This window comes from Epinephelus moara, chromosome 17 (genome assembly GCF_006386435.1).
Source record: "Epinephelus moara isolate mb chromosome 17, YSFRI_EMoa_1.0, whole genome shotgun sequence".
Taxonomy (NCBI): domain Eukaryota; kingdom Metazoa; phylum Chordata; class Actinopteri; order Perciformes; family Serranidae; genus Epinephelus; species Epinephelus moara.
Window position 1 is genome coordinate 29,612,897 of NC_065522.1, and position 16,423 is coordinate 29,629,319.

Genomic DNA, 16,423 nt, shown 5'->3' on the forward strand with positions numbered 1-16,423 from the left:
ATGGTGTCATTCTGTCAGTGCGTCATTCTGTCAGTGTGTCATTCTGTCAGTCAGTCATTCTGTCTGTCCCACGTTTTTCTACTCACTGACGTGGTCAATCTATGTGAAACTGCACATAGGCATTGAGGACTGGCATAGGTAGAAGGTGGCAAAGCTACCAATGGGTATGGACTAGTTGTTATCATTATTATTACCAGGAACCCATTAACCTTCAGTGCTGCCATATTCCAGAAACGCAGCCTACCTTGAGAGTCGAGAAGCACAAGCTGTTCAGTGCTCAGAGACATGGCCCAGGTAAGGAAGGCTGAAACAGAACCACCACTGAACATGACTCATAAGCTGAAACGTCAAGACTGGGCCAAGAAATATAAAGACAGATTTTTCAAAGGTTTTACGGACAGATGAAATGAGAGTGACTCTGGATGGACCCGTCACCCGTGGCTGGATTACTACTGGGCACAGAGCTCCACTTCCGAGTCAGACACCAGCAAGGTGGAGGTGGTGAGGTACTGGTGTGGGCTGCTTTTATTAAGGATCAACGAGTTGGACCTTTTCAGGATGAAGATGGACTTAGAATCAACTCCCAAGCCTACTTCCAGTTTTTAGAAGATACTTTCTTCAAGCAGGGGTACAGGAGAAACTCTACATCATTCAAGAAGGCCATGATTTTTATGCAGGACAATGAGGGAGGACAGTACACCTCTTTGAACAGCATTTGGGAGGCTGTGGCTGCTGCTGCACTCACTTTTCCTTTCTTAAATGTTCAGTTTTGAGGTTTATTAACTCTATTTGTTCAAACATAAAATGAATACTCAGGAACACAACTTGCCTAATAGTGGTGCCCACAGAGTACGAGTAGTAGTACCTTTGTACTCGGTGTCATCAGCAGACACCCCTCAAAATGTCTGACACACTGACACCCACTCCTGACAGAGGGAATAAATTCAGACTAAAATAAAGTCCTCATGTGCCGTGTAAACTGCAGGGATGCTAAAAAAAAAAACAGAACCACAGAAAGAAAGACAGAAGGAAACAAACAAACAGGATATTGAGACGTTACACATACAAATTGTTGCCACATTTCCTCGTTTGCGGCCGAGGTTTTGAGCAACAACACACACACAAACCAACACACACTGAGCTAATCTGCTTCATTGAGTTCTTCAGCAAAACAAGAGGCTTTTAAGATTACACGCTAATCCCCATCAAACCTAGACACACTCACATAAATACAAAGTACACTCCAACAATTCTGTCAGACTCTGAATGTTTATTCTGAGTGAGTGTGTGTGTGTGTGTGTGTGTGTGTGTGCACTTCCCTACCTGTCCAGCAGAGGAGCTGTTCTCTCCCTGTGGACAGAAACATTTGCTGAATGCCATCGTCGCTCTCTGCATCCCCAGGAATAAAAATAAACAGCCTCTTCCTTCCTGTTTACTTCCTGTTTGTTCCTTTCTACTTAATATTCTCTGACATCAGCGGCAGACCTCGATGTCGACTTCTGCTTCTTCTTCTTCACCACAGAAATAAAAGCTTATCTCAAGGGTGCAGCTCACACTTCCTGTTCAGTCCTGCAGCTTTCAAAGCCGATAATGGTACCAAAATTCTTTTGCTAAGACGGCACGCGCTCAGCAAAAATGTGCAACATAAAGTGCCTCACTGGACATCTAATAAATAATTATTAGGAGATTAAAAAAACTAAAATATTGTTTTAAAATTACAAACAAAAAGGTAAAAGATAGTAAGCTAGTATACCGTCAAAAATGTGAGCTTCAAATAAGAGGCATAAAAAATATTTAAACAGGCTGTGCTTTTAAATTCAAGAAAATCCAACTGGAGAAATATTTTCATCTTTATTAAACTACATCTACTTGGCTCGCTGCTGCTATTTTCAACAAAAAATATTCCCCTTAAAATGTCACTTAATGTCTTTTAGGACGGACTATAAACTATAAGAAAAGAAGTGTAATATCTCAAAAAACAAAATTACAATTTGCAAAACTCCGACTGAAATCACAAACTGTCTGATGGAAGAATGATTGAACAAAAATTACAAATTTAAGATCAGACTTTAAAAAAGCAGCGTCCAGAACGTGTCAGTGTTTTTCAGTCAGTGCTGAAGTTTGATACAAAGAGAAGCAATCTGAGCAGCTGTACAGTAAGACCTATGACACTGAATGCAACACTTAACGTAGAGTTTTCCCCCTGCTCCTGAATGCACCGCTGAAATTCAAGCTGATTGTTCTCTTGAATTTTGCACAAGAGAAACAAATAAATCTCTCTGATGGTCTGCGTCAGCTAAAAGTCGGTTTCTCTCGTTGTCTTCCTGCTACATGACGGATTTACAGTCTGTGAAAATAAAAGAACAGAACAAAAAAAAGAGAAGAAGAAGAAGAAGAAGAAGAGGAGGAGCAGGAGCGTCCATTGAAGCGGGGAAAGGAGGAAACCAGACAAAATAATCCAGCAGATGTAAATCCTGCTTCAGTCGTTCGTACAGAGCTAAAAAAGACTAAAACACCGGCTGAGTGTCTCTCTGCTCCCTCCATCACCTTTTCTTCCTCCTCCTCCTCCTCCTCCTCCTCTTCTTTCGTCATGGCCGACGGGATTAAAACCCCATCGGCATCATGGGAAACATGCAGATTAGGGAAGCAGCTGCAGGCCGGTCGGGGTCGAGTTTGGCAGAAAGGAAAAAAGCAGAGAACGGAAATATCTAAAATCGCACTCTCTCTCTCTGAAGCTGTCCTCGATTTACGCCGTGTGTGTGTGTGTGTGTGTGTGCGTGCGAGTGAGATTAACTGAATTGAGTGTGTGTGTGTGTGTGTGTGTGTGTGTGTGTGTATTGAATAGCAACCACCACTGGTTTTACACATCTACACATCCTTCGCGCTAATCCTCTTATAGGCACAAATTTTCACACACACACACACACAACTATGCAGAAATACACACACCTGCTTACAAACACACACACACACACTTACTGTGGTGTGTGTCGTTGGCTCCTCTGCGTGGTAAACGGTGACTTTGATCCTGCTGTGATGATAAAGTGGGTAGTCGCCACCGAAACACACTGATGTCAGGAACACACTGTCATCCGGTCCCTGAGACACAGACACACACACATTTTTAAATACAGCCCGATAAGCATGTCACAAAGTCCTCACAAAGTGTGTGTGTTTGTGTGTGCGTGTGTGTACCTCCACTATCTTGCAGCAGCAGTGTTTCCTGATTGTGTGAGTGTGTGTGTCGATCACACACACTTGTACCTTGACTCTGCTGGCTGCCACGGCAACCACACCTCGAAACTCTGAGAGACAGAGCGCATGGTGAAACACCAGAGAGGGGAACAGAGAGAACCGAACACAGAGGGATAGGAAGCATAAAAGAACACGACAGAACTCAACAGGACATGGAGAAGTGTGTGCGTGTGTGTGTGTGTGTGACGTACCTACACTAAGGTGCAGTGGAGAGACTTTAGAAGCAGACACGACTCCACCTTGTGGCCATGAAACAACAATACATCAGCACACAGTGAAAACAGCAAACTGAACATTGACTGAAGTTTTAATGTGTCTGTAAATACACACACACACACACACACACACACACACACACGTGTACCTCCAGCATGTTCCAGGTTTTCATCTCCCCCGCTGCACGTCGCAGCAGTGTGTGTGTGTTGCCCGGCGGTGGTGTGTGTGTTGATGAGCGTGCGGAGGTGTGTGATGCGTCGCCTCAACGACTCTGTGTTGGCGTCTTTCAGGACGAGGAGCCACGACACACACTCTGCAGAGCTGCTCGACTCCAGGAACACCGGAGGGTCACCACTGTCAAACACTAAACACACACACACACACACACACTGACATTACACTAACATATATAAAATATATAGAGAGAAAAAAGAGCAGAGGAAAATGACAAAAAAGAGAGAACACGGAAAGGAACGACAAAAAGGCACGAGAGAGAACATCACATCGAAGGGGACAAAAAAAGACGGAGGAGAGCAAAGCAGAGCAGAGGAGAAAACACGAGAACAAACAAAATAACAGCACAAAACAGGAAAGAAGAAAAGACAGGAGAGAAGAGAACAAAAAAAAAGAACAAAACTCAGACGTTAACCAAAAAGAAGGGAGGAGAACAGGTGCGTAACTCACTGACAGCCAGTCGTCTGTTGTCACCTGGAAGCTTCATCACTTCACATCTCTCCAACAGCAGAACCTCCTCTAGTTTACCACCCTACACACACACACACACACACACACACACACACACACAGTGGGTTAATGCTTGACATGTTCCTCTCACGTCCAGGTTGAAAGGACACACCTCCCTCTTCCTCACCTGTTTCTTCAGGATGAAGAGCAGGTTTCCTCTCAGCCGACAGAACCTCTCACAGAGATCTGAGACAGAGAACACAAGCTTACTGCCACTGAGACACACATGGAGCCCGTTGTTGTTCTGTATGGACACGCACACGTTCCAGGAAGTAAAGTCAGAGTGAGTCAGGGGATGGAAATAGATGGAGGGCGAAGAGCCGCTGAGCAAGGCAGCCGAGAGCGAGGGATGGGAGACAAGAGAACACAGGAGGACCAAACAGAGCAACACAGAACACAAGCGGGAACGAAAGACGACAGGAGAATGTAGGAGAACTGAAGAGAGAGTAGAACACAGAGGTGATGATGCCCTATTTCACAAAGCAGGCTCATCAAACTCTGAGCCTAATGCCGACTGAGCCTGAGCTGAGAAACTCTTGAGTTTCGGTTCTCTGCTGCGTTCAGTGTCTCTGATGTTATAAAGAAAAGACTCAAAGGGAAACGCATAAAATTTGCTCCGATGATAATGTAGATAAGTGTAAGAGTGTGAGGTGAAATTGTGTCCTTCACACAGACCTCACGACCTACACGCTCAGCCTCAGGCTCAGATGCATGTTAGATGTAGACGTTGCCATAGTAACTGACTCAGGGTTACGCCGGACTGGCTTTGTGAAACGGAAAACTCAAGAGTTTCCCTGATCCCGCTTCCTGAGACAGAACCTCTCTGACCTCTCTCCTGTCGTCCGACTCTCAGCGCTCCCTCTCTCTGGAAGTTTCCAGATGTTTCCTCTCTGGACAGGAACAGCAGCTGGCTGTGGTTCACCCTCAGCTTCATCGCCCTCATCTTCATCCTCCGCAGAGCACATCAGCTGTCTCTCATCTTCATCGCTGCCTGAACGAATACACAGGAAAGTACAAACATGTGCAGTGTGTGACAGTATTGAGGACATGTGGATAATGATAGGTACGTATTATTTTATTTTCACCTACAACAGTTAGGATATTTGGTTGATATTATACATATATTATGTCCATGTTAAACAATGATGACAAAATGGTGTCGTTACTTTTAAAATGTAAAGCTGGTGATGTTTAAAATGACTGAGAATACATGAGTATTATATAATATATGAACATTAAATGAAGTTAGTAACAACGTAAGCACAGTATGAATTAAATAGCTTCATTGAAAACAGAATAACAGCTGTATTTAAAACCCTAAAGTCTTCATTAGCCTCACAGTACGTGATTATCTTGCCATGACAGTTGCTAGCATAAAAACCGTTAACCTTACCTGCTTGACACGAGGGTAAACTTTAAAAAAAACTACGTTAATATTAATAAAAACGGCTTCGTGTGGTGAAAACTGTGTATCATCTAATATCTGAACATTAAGACGTGTTTATCGGCATCTCTTACCGGCAGAATGAAGCAACTTTCTGGGGTTAAAACCAACTTTTCCAGCAGCTGTTTGTTTTGAGTGGAAACCATAGTGGAAAACCTTTGGACCACTCAAGTCTCGCGAGAGCTGCTCAACTCTGACTGTCCTCCCGCCTGCGCTGTTCAAGTCGAACCACAAGATGTCGCGAGACGACGAGTAAACAGACAAAACGATTTAATTTTTGTATTTAATTGCTGTATATTTGTTTACTTATAATTTAGATTTAAATAGTAAACCTTCTTTAATAAAGCCCACAGTGGAATGTTCTCTCTCACTCACTAATGAGTAAAACCTTTTTGAATGCACTCAGGTACGTGTGGAGGGCAAGGTTCAAACCGGAAGTTGACCATGCATTGCATAAGCCTTGGCTAGATGTCATCAAAAGGTCAAAAAATTGTCACAGCAAACAGATTGTGCAAACCTTTGATGGAAACATACGGAAGCGTATTGTATTCACTTGACAAATAAAAAAAGCCCTGTTTTTCTGAGTAATTTATTTATTTTTCTGTTTTTTGGTGTAATTTTTTCTGTTTTTGGTGTAATTTATTTATTTTTCTGTTTTTCTGAGTAATTTTTTCTGTTTTTGGAGTAATTTATTTATTTTTCAGTTTTTTTGGTGTAATTTTTTCTTTTTTTCGTGGTCATTTTTTTCTGTTTTTTTGTGGTCATTTTTTTTCTGTTTTTCGTGGTCATTTACTTTCCTAAACGAGAAGACGAGATACTTCAAAATCTCACGAGAAGCTCCCACCTGGCACCTGCAAGTGACCCCTGCACCCATGGTGACTCCTGCTCATGCATCCGTGCTCCTGCTCCTAGACAATTTCAACTACGGGATCAATAGGGGTAAGGCACGTAATTAGTTAAGTATCTCATCTCTTCGTTCAGGAAAAAAAAATTACCATGAAAAACAGGGGGAAAAATACTCAGAAAAAAAAAAACAGAAAAAATTACACCAAAAAAACAGAAAAATAAATAAATTACTCCGAAAAACAGAAAAAATTACTCAGAAAAACAGAAAAAATTACACCAAAAAAAAAACAACAGAAAAATAAATAAATTACTCCGAAAAACAGAAAAAAATTACTCAGAAAAACAGAAAAAATAACAGGGCTTTTTTTTATTTGTCAAGTGAATGCAATACACTTCCGTAATAATGTATTACTGCTCAATAATAAATTAAAATGTGTTCATATCAAGCTGTTTTTATTTTGTTTCATTGACCCAAACAGGCTTTGGCTGATTGGGATGGTGCTACAAGGCTTAGCTCAGGATGTCAAGTCTGGCCCAGGGGCCAACTGTGGCCCGCAGACCAATTTTAATTGGCCCTCGGCTTGACTTTCAAAATATACCATATGTGGCCCTTTACACAATAATGGTTAATCGAGCAAGATCACTTCGCATTTTTACCCTTCACCTCACAATGATAAGAGTATCATACAGTTTGTAGACAGGCATCATGTAGTAATAGTTCATTAAAAGATAAAAATGGTTGCATTTGTCTCACTTTATTTCTTTTTTTTTAAAACCCATTTGATGCGAGAATCAGTTGGCCCCCCAGGTATTGTCACGTAGTTTTATCTGGCCCCCATTCAAAAAAGTTTGGACACCCCTGGCTTAGCTAATAAAGACAATGATCAACCTTACAATAGAGAACACACACACAAGACAACAAACCCCCATTACAATGTTAGGGTGGACCTATAGATGGTGATATTTCCCCGGTAAGAGCTTTTATTCTGTTGATTTCCCAGCTGAGACTTAAGAGAAATAACACAAAGATGAAGGTATTCTGACAAACCTGAAACATTCAGGGCTGAAGCTTCAGAGACCACACCGCTGCTCCCCTGTGGGATTTAAGTTCAGTGACATGGTGCGTTATCCTGCTGGAAGTAGCTGTCAGAAGATTTACACTGTGGTCATAAAGGAACGGACATGGTCCACAACAACACCCAGGTTGGCTGTGATGTTTAAACAATGCTCACATTGTAAAGGGCCCCAAGTGTGCCAAGAAAATATCCCCAACACCACGGTGAAGACGTACTTGATTTATTGTGATATTCTTCTGCCATAAACGATTACACAATGCTTAAAAGCAATTGAACACATCAGAGTACCTGATATCACAACACGAGATAAATAGTAAGGAACGCAAAGTAATGTCATAAATCTATATTTATATGGAAGTGTCAGATATTTTACTCACTGTGCGTCAAAGTATCAACACCGCACTATAGTAATGGAATAGAACAGAAAGCCTTTATTGTATATCAACAAGATCAGGAGTGCTACATCGGATCAGGTGCCAACTAGTCATTACAACAAGCAAGTAAAAAAACACAGCATAGTCATTCAAAAAAATCAGGAATAGATAGTGGAAAAAATTTGCTGTATCGAGCTGCTGTAAACTTCTGTATTTCCTGCCACAAGGACGGAACACATTCTCACTGCGACCTCGTCACATATCGACGTTTGGTCGTGGACTTTCTACGTCCACATACGACGTGCAAGGTACCCTGGGTGTGTTGGTTGTAGACGCTCTGGGACACCGTGTCAAGTTCTGCCTGTTACATGCATCGTCTTCTTTCAAAATACACCTCTGTTTTCACAGGAAATTTCACGTTTACATACAGTCTCTTTCAAAATAAAAGCACTACGTCAGTACAACACTGTGAATTGATGTTTTTTCCTTCAACAACAAAAACACGTGGTTAGGTTTAGGAGAAAACAACAGGGTTTGGCTTTAGAATCTTACGGGACGTGAACACCGCTCTCTTTGGTGAAAGTTGGTGTTTGGCGGACCCATCCACCACTGCTCCCGCCCCTCCCTTCTCGGACTTTTGCTGCCATAACTTTGGTCCTTGTCCCGCTGTGTTTCCCCAGACGCTGCCAGGCGCCATTAAACTGTAACGGCAACCAAACGCATATCACGCCGACGTTGAAGAATGCCTTCTTTTGTTGGTTTCTGACGCCGCATGTCACCGCCCAAGCATCGGATTTCAAGGACTTCGGAGCGGAGGTCCTCAGAGATTTGCACCCCCAAGAGCTTTAAGGTGGAGACCCTCTCCATCCTGTCCCCGTTGATGTTGAAGGGGGGCAGGTTCTGCTCGGCGTCTCCTGAAGTCTATGATCAGTTCTTTATTTTTGCTGGTTTTGACAGACGGCCTCTGGATCTCATCTCTACACGCCGACTCATCTCCACCATGTACGAGCCACAGTGGTGTCATAAGCAAACTTAATGATGGTGTTGGTGTTGTGTAGGAGTGGGCTCGGCACACAACCCAAGGTGGAGGTACGGCGAGGGCCTGTTTGTGGCCGGTTTGTGAGGAAGTCTTCGATGTCGGGGATGATGACGTTGAAGGCTGAACTGTGATCAGCAAAAGGCATCGTGACGTAGTTAGCCAAGGTGGCGCAGAGCTGTGTGGAGGACTGTGGCGATGGCGTCATCAGTAGATCTGTTTGCTCTATAAGCAAACTGATGAGGGTCAAAGGTGGGAGGGAGGCTGGCTTTGACTACAGATGTTAGAGCTGTCGGCCTGTGACTGTTGGCTCTCTGGGGACAGGGATGATGGTAGCTTGTGTCAGGGACAGGCTGAATATCCTGGTGAGGACCCACGAATACTGATATGCATCAATCTGAAATGAGCAACTTTGTATAATCAGTACTTTTGGTGCTTTAGGAATGTTTTGCTGATACTTCTGTACTTTTATTCTGGACTTTTACTTAATCTAAATACGTCTCCCACACTCTTCTTGTGTGAGTGTTTTCACACAGAACAATGTTCCATCTACAGAAATACATGCATTCATTATTTTCTGGAGGTTTTCCTCCTTTATCTCGTCTTGGTTTGACACAAAGGACCCGAGCACACTGACCTTTGTCTTTCTATCGTCCTGAGTGGAACATCCAGGTGTGAGCAATCATCCAATCACACCTCACCTGTTTAAAGCCAGCTCTGCTGAGACGCCTGCAGTCCGGTGCCTAAAATCTAACACTTGTGCTGCTGCATTTCTTTGATGCGTTTCTGAGTTAACTAAAACGTAGCTGATTTGGTGTTAATTATATACGTCTTATTTCTTCCACTGATCCAGAGAAGCAGCAAGAAGACAGAGCGGTGCTGGTTGGTAAGTGTTGCTCCAGTGTTGTAAATACACAAACTGCACCTTCACACTGCTGGACGTCGTCTCCGCTTTACGTCCTTTCAGATCATTTTTGAGCCTTTAAGTGTCTTTAAAAGTGAGTAGGAGAGCAGTGGTGGAATGTCACCAAGTGAATTTACTTGAGTACATTTTTCAGGTACTTGTACTTTATTATAGTATTTTCATTGTACCTCTACTCCACTACATTTGTGTCATTTGTAGTTCCTTATTTTACAGATTATTTTCATACAAAACATATGATGAGTTTCTAAAAACCAGGGGTGGAAGGTAACTATGTACAAATTTGGACATTGGGACATATTGAACTTTTTACTTTACTTTTTACTTCTTTGTGACAGAAAAGTATAAGAAAAGAAAGTAGTTTTTCAAAATTTGAAAAATAAATAAAAATTAATATTCTTCCTATCCTTGTTAATCCATAAAGGAAACTCTGAAAAAAAAAGAAAAATTGTTAAACAAGTTGCTTTAAATATTTAAAACAGGTTAAATATAGTTAATGTATTTCAAACGCATTCAAAACCAGCTCAACTTTAACCAACAACAACAAATAAGCGATAATAATCCTAAAATACAAAATTATTTGACATTAAATATTTCAGAATTTCAGGACTAAAATAGCCGGGTTTTGTAGCACTATGTCGGCAGGAAACGAAGCAATGTCTCAGTAAATAAACCACCACGTTTTGTGGCACTGTGTCGTCAAGAAACACAGCAATGCCTTGGTGAGACAACAGCTTTTCATCTCGCTATCCCCGCAGGAAACACAGCGACGTCTTAGTAAAAAACAACCGCTTTTCATCGCGCTATCCCCGCAGGAAACACAGCGATGCTTAGTAAAAAACAGCCGCTTTTCATCTCGCTATCCCCGCAGGAAACACAGCGATGCTTAGTAAAAAACAACTGCTTTTCATCTCGCTATCCCCGCAGGAAACACAGCGACGTCTTAGTAAAAAACAACCGCGTCTTAGTAAAAAACAATCGCTTTTCATCTCGCTATCCCCGCAGGAAACACAGCAACGTCTTAGTAAAAAACAACCGCTTTTCATCGCGCTATCCCTGCAGGAAACACAGCAACGTCTTAGTAAAAAACAACCGCTTTTCATCTCACTATCCCCGCAGGAAACACAGCGACGTCTTAGTAAAAGACAACCAGTTTTGGGCACTATCCCTGGTAGAAAAACAGTGACAAGTCACTAAAAAACACCCAAGTGTGGTGGCTAAAAAGTCGTTGGAAATGCAGCAATGACTCTGTGTGGTCTGCTGCTTGGCATCTCACCTTGGTGTCACACCTTCCACCATCCCCTCCACCACCTGGCGACAAAGTCAGCTCATATACTACCTTGATATGGTGCATATGAAACATACAAAGGTAAAGCTGACAGAGAATAGATATTTCAAGGTAACTTTATCCAACCAGAAAGAGCTGAAATATAAAACCTCTTTCAACCAACTCCTTGAGACACAAATGGGACTTTAACGAGGATCTGATCAGCTTGTTCATGAATAATTTACAGTATAAGGAATAAAAATGGTTTTAAATAATTAATCTAACGCATTTTGAAATCAATAAGTTCCAGTGACATTGACTTCATATATCGAGAGGGAGACACGTGAGTGAGTCTGACATTATGCAATAATGTGCAGTAAAGAAGAACCACCCCGAATAAATCTGCAGCGTCTGCAGAGTTCTGTTACCGCGCTTTTCTGAATGCAGGAACTTTTGTGTTTCACACTGACGCAGGCTTTTACTCCTTTTTACTGAAGTGACGGATTGGAAACACGACTTCCAGCTGTGGAGAAGTGAAAGACAGAGAGTCTCACACGCTCACTGCTGCCCTTCACCCCACTTCTCTTATCAAGCCTTCAGTCATAAAACAGGGCTGAACACACACGCGCACAGGGAGCACTGAACAAACTGCTCTCCCTGCAGTCAGTGTCCTGTGGTCTGGACCTCCGTCAGCAGCTCTTCTCACGGGGACTTTGTCACTTCAGCAGGTGAGCAATGAACTCTTTCGCACTCTTGTTGTCACCTGTATGAGGATTAATCTGCAGCAGGTTCAAACACAGTGAGGTGAGCGCTTCTCTTGACTGAATATCAGTGGTGGGAAGTACTAAGTAATTTCATTTATTTTTCATTTTAATTTCAGCTACTTTATTCCTCTGCTCTTCTACATTTTATAGACAAATATTGTGAATGTACTCCACAGCTTTAGTTGCTACCTCCTTTGCAGATTTAGATTATTAATACAAATTATGATGTGATATTACAGATTAAAATAAAACCTTATTGATCCTCGCTGGGAAATTCATTTGAAGTTACCCAGCAGTATATAAAATAATTTAAATGAGCTGAATCTTTAAAGTGATGATGATTACTGCATTAAAATTCAAATATAATGCATAATATTATAAAATGAGCTATACCGCATGATGAGTATTTTTACTTTTGGTACTTTTTGATTCCTAGATTTTTGTACTTTTTGCATGGACCTACTTGCATACTTTGTATTACTGAGTGTTTTTACACTGTGGTATTTCTACTTATACTTCAGTAAATAAATAAAGAAAAAAGCCTGTGTACTTCTGTCACCACTGCTGATTAAAGAAATAGGAAGTTAGGTTTAACTGCTCCGGTCTTCCAGAGAGACTTCTGTTTTAGTTCAGTTTCTTGATGAGCAAAATTGCAGCAAGGTCAAAGGTCAGATACTCCACTGACATTGGAAGAGAACCTTAGAGACGTTAATATGCAGTACTTTCAGCTGACTGAGCCTCAGTTGTAAGAAACCAGTTAAACATTGAAACTGCAGTGCTGGTTGTTGTGTACATTGAGATATAAATTAGGGGAGAACGGGGCTGGTTGTCACATACATTAGATCTCGAGGATTCCGTCTCCCGTGATGCTGCATAATACATGATCCTGCATTATGCTCAAAGAGTGGGACTTTGTTATGCAGCAGTAGTGCCGCTGGCCACTAACAGCTGTCAGCGGCGCAGTGTTGCGAGGAGAGGGATGAGGTGTGTGAGGTTGAGCCACTTGTCAGTTGACAAAAGACAAGACGTGATTGGTTTGTTTCAATTTACATCCGCCCCAACAGTCCTACATTGTACACACAGCCAGCATGGTGAGGAGGGGGTTTGTCAACTCGCGTCGCGTGTGTCTGTGTAGGAGCCTGAATGAATACTCCATGTAGTATCGGATGAAATGGTTTCATCAGTGTTATCATAGCTTTTTGGTACACAGCGGCTACAGTTGTTGCAATACGTGTTTGAAACAGTGAGGCGCTAGAGAGCACCATCTGTTTGAATACAATATATGATTTCAACGTTAGATGGGAGAAATTCCTACACACTGTGGCTTTAAAGGACGCCTTTTTTCATGGGTTTCTGATGTCACTGCCCAAGCATCAGATTTTCACGACTTCAGAGTGTGATCGGGCGCTAGAAGCTAGTTACCAGCTAATAACGAGCCAAGCTGAAGTTAACATCGATAAGTCAGCGTGTTCCCAACTACGATTCGGAGCCGGTAAGCTGACACAGAGAGAGGTAACAGCTGTTAAAAAAAGTTGGAACTGAAATCTTAAGAATCGGGCTCAGAGGTCAAAATATTATACCGTATGCTAGGCACCCTTCTGCGTCACTTTTGGACATTCTGGGACGGCATGTCAATTTACGCTTGTTACAAGATGGACGACTCATCTCTGACAGTTTAGGCTCCGATTGCACATTGAAAGGGGATCTATCAAGGACACTATTTTGAGTGACGATCAACCCCATTTTCCCCCGATTCTTAACGAAAAAACTAAATAAAGCGCACAAAAATGCTCAGGTAGGATCGAGCTTTCTATAAGGTGTGTTAGCTGCAGTAAAATGTTTCTTCGGGGTTTCAGGAGGAGAGAGGTCGAGGATGTCGGAGAGCAAAGTGACGATAGAGCTTGGGCAGAATGGAGCCTCAAAACACCAGGTACCTTCCGCTCTTTATGCTAGCATCACACATTTTGGAAATATGTCAGTGTTTTGGGTGTGAATTAACCGTTTCACAGTCTGCAGGTTCGGGCCAACAGCAGCACGGCGCCACCGTCAGTTTTCACAACATCAACTACAAGGTGACGCAGGGAGGAGGCTGCCTGTGTTGGAAGAAGGGTACGACCAAAGACATCCTCATCGATCTCAAGTGAGTTTCTTAAACTACTGCTACTGTCAAAAGGAACCCATGTACACAATATGCTTGTCATTAAAGTGGTAATGTTAGAAGAGCACCGCTGCTAGGCGAGGGCAACATGGATGCTACTGCTGGTGTCTAGAACATAGATTGGTTGCTCAGTGGCGCTTGAAGCCAGCATAGTTCACCAGGCGGGTATAAAATTACCTGGATGATCCAGGGATTATTGGCACTACTTCTGCACTGTGCGGCCCGTAGAGCATGTGTACTAGACACTTATGTCTAGTGTGGCCAAGGGGCTAACTTCCGCCGGCCGATGGAGATAAAATGTTTTAATCTTGCGACTCTTCCAGACTTTCCAAATGTTATCAGACTGAATGGATCAAATCCTGATGGTGGAGTGAGTCACTGAACAACACATTCTCACTCCGATCTCGTAACATATCGACGTTTTGGTTGTGGACTTTCCACGTCCACATACGACGTGCGAGGTACCCTGGGTGTGTTGGCGTTCTGGGACACCGTGTCATACTATGTTGAATGCTAGTGGTTAGCTTGCTAGCTACAGTAGTTGACCAGCTAGCCATGTTAGTTTTCTCTCTGTCACAAAGCCTCAAAAACTAAATATTACGCAAAGACATGTGGATACATTTTGCTGTTCAACTCTCTCGTGGAATCTGACCTTTAGCAAGCTTGTTAGCTCAGAGGAGGCTTTATAAAAAAAATGAATTGAATTGATTTTCTGCAACATGTCAAACTTTTAAATGCTGGAGTGACTTTAGCACACAAAGACACCAAAGCATGTTTCAGCCCTCTGAGGCATGAAAGTTCGAGCCGTGAGTTCGGTAAACTGAGGCTGTATGTGCACTTATTGTGTGTGTGTTTGTCTACGTGCCGACTGGAAGACACCTGGGAGGTAAACGTGACTCGAACAAGGCCCACATGGATCAAACACACACACATTTACACACGTTTGGAGGCAAAGGAAGGAAGTTTGCTTTGTCAAGAAACTCACTTTTCCTCTGTGACACACACTCATACAGAAGCTTGAAGGAAAACAATGACCCTCAGCTTAAATCAACAAACAGAGACAGTGGCAGGATGCTGAACTGCCTTCGTACCTTTTTAAATTTGACTCACTGAGAAAGTTCAGGGTGTTAAATTCACAGAAATGTGTTGGCCTGAACAAATCTGTCTTTCCACCACTTTGGTCTGGACTGAAATATCTCAACAACTACTGGATGGATTGCCTTGAAATTTGGTACAAATGTTAATGGTCATCAAAGGATGAATCCATGTGACTTTGGTGATCCTCTGATTTTTCCTCTAGTGCCACTAACGGGTCAAACTTTTCACTTATCCTGTGAAATACCTCAATATTTACACAAAGGATTGGCACAACATTTACATTCATGGTGCTCAGAAGATGAATCCTACTGACTTTCTTCTGACTTTCCCCCTAACACCATCATGAGATTGATGAATGTGTTTTAATGTGTGAGTAAAATATCTCAATGACAACAAACTGACGCAGGGATGATCTTTTTCTGTAGGTCGACGCCACAGTTAGCTCCACCCTTGTTCTCTTGTCAAAAAGCCTCTAAGATCTGTGGCAAAATAATTTTTATGACACTTACACATTTGACAAATGAACACCGCTTTTATTTATTTTTTAAGAGTAAATGCAATCACCAGAAATAAAAAGCTAACCTTAGGCTATAAACAAACTGCACTTCAGTCACATGACTTTAACGTCGCCACCACAACGGGGCAGTAAAGCCATGTTGTTGGCATGATGATGCTCTGTAGTCTCATTTAGCCACTTTGTTTGCAACCACCTTTTTTAAGACATGAAAAAGCTTCAGAATTCACCACTGAGGTATTTACCGACGAATCTTATGTTGTAGAACAAAATGTGAAAGTCTCATCAGCTTGCGTCAACCACAGACCCATTGACTTCAAGACGAAGGAACCAGATGTGCAAAAATACTAATTAACATCCCCGTTTTAGGACTCATTCCTGCAGCACTCTATTAGGTAGATTGTCATGCTAGTTGGTTCAGACATTCATGTCCCCCTGTGGATGAACTGTAATAACTTTAGTGATCCTTTGACTTTTCATCTAGCGTCATTGTCAACTCAACATTTTAACGTGTACAATCTTACTATATAATGACGAAAACTCTGTCTGTGTGTCTGTTCCACGTTTTTCTCCTCACTGACTTGGTCAATCCATGTGAAATTTGGCACAGTGGTAGAGGGTCATGGGAGGATGTGAATGAAGCAATATTACATCAATTGGCCAAAGGGGGGCGCTATAGCAACCGACTGAAATTGCAAACTTTGAATGG

General features: G+C 42.3%; 2 protein-coding genes across 7 annotated transcripts in view; one reads left to right on the forward strand and one right to left on the reverse strand.

The window, feature by feature from the left end:
- The window catches only part of LOC126404629 (type II inositol 3,4-bisphosphate 4-phosphatase-like), a 21,434-nt gene extending 15,419 nt beyond the window's left edge, over nt 1-6,015 (reverse strand). The window contains exons 1-9 of one of the 5 annotated variants that reach the window (XM_050068000.1): nt 5,734-6,012; nt 5,044-5,206; nt 4,343-4,401; nt 4,156-4,237; nt 3,620-3,835; nt 3,447-3,494; nt 3,196-3,305; nt 2,950-3,099; nt 1,324-1,350 (exon numbers count right to left, since the gene is read on the reverse strand). In XM_050068000.1, coding sequence (XP_049923957.1) covers nt 1,324-1,350; nt 2,950-3,099; nt 3,196-3,305; nt 3,447-3,494; nt 3,620-3,835; nt 4,156-4,237; nt 4,343-4,401; nt 5,044-5,164 — 813 coding nt within the window. In that variant the 5' untranslated portion in view covers nt 5,165-5,206; nt 5,734-6,012. Of the gene's footprint in view, nt 1-1,323; nt 1,351-2,949; nt 3,100-3,195; nt 3,306-3,446; nt 3,495-3,619; nt 3,836-4,155; nt 4,238-4,342; nt 4,402-5,043; nt 5,207-5,733 lie in introns of all 5 variants that reach the window. The other 4 variants (XM_050067998.1, XM_050067997.1, XM_050068001.1 and 1 more) reach the window with 4 other exon arrangements.
- Nucleotides 6,016-11,197: 5,182 nt separating this feature from the next.
- Nucleotides 11,198-16,423, forward strand: part of LOC126404630 (broad substrate specificity ATP-binding cassette transporter ABCG2-like) — a 22,400-nt gene continuing 17,174 nt past the window's right edge. Inside the window, exons 1-3 of one of the 2 annotated variants that reach the window (XM_050068003.1) lie at nt 11,198-11,984; nt 13,801-13,874; nt 13,954-14,084. In XM_050068003.1, coding sequence (XP_049923960.1) covers nt 13,818-13,874; nt 13,954-14,084 — 188 coding nt within the window. In that variant the 5' untranslated portion in view covers nt 11,198-11,984; nt 13,801-13,817. The remainder of the gene's footprint in view (nt 11,985-13,800; nt 13,875-13,953; nt 14,085-16,423) is intronic. The other variant, XM_050068002.1, reaches the window with a different exon arrangement.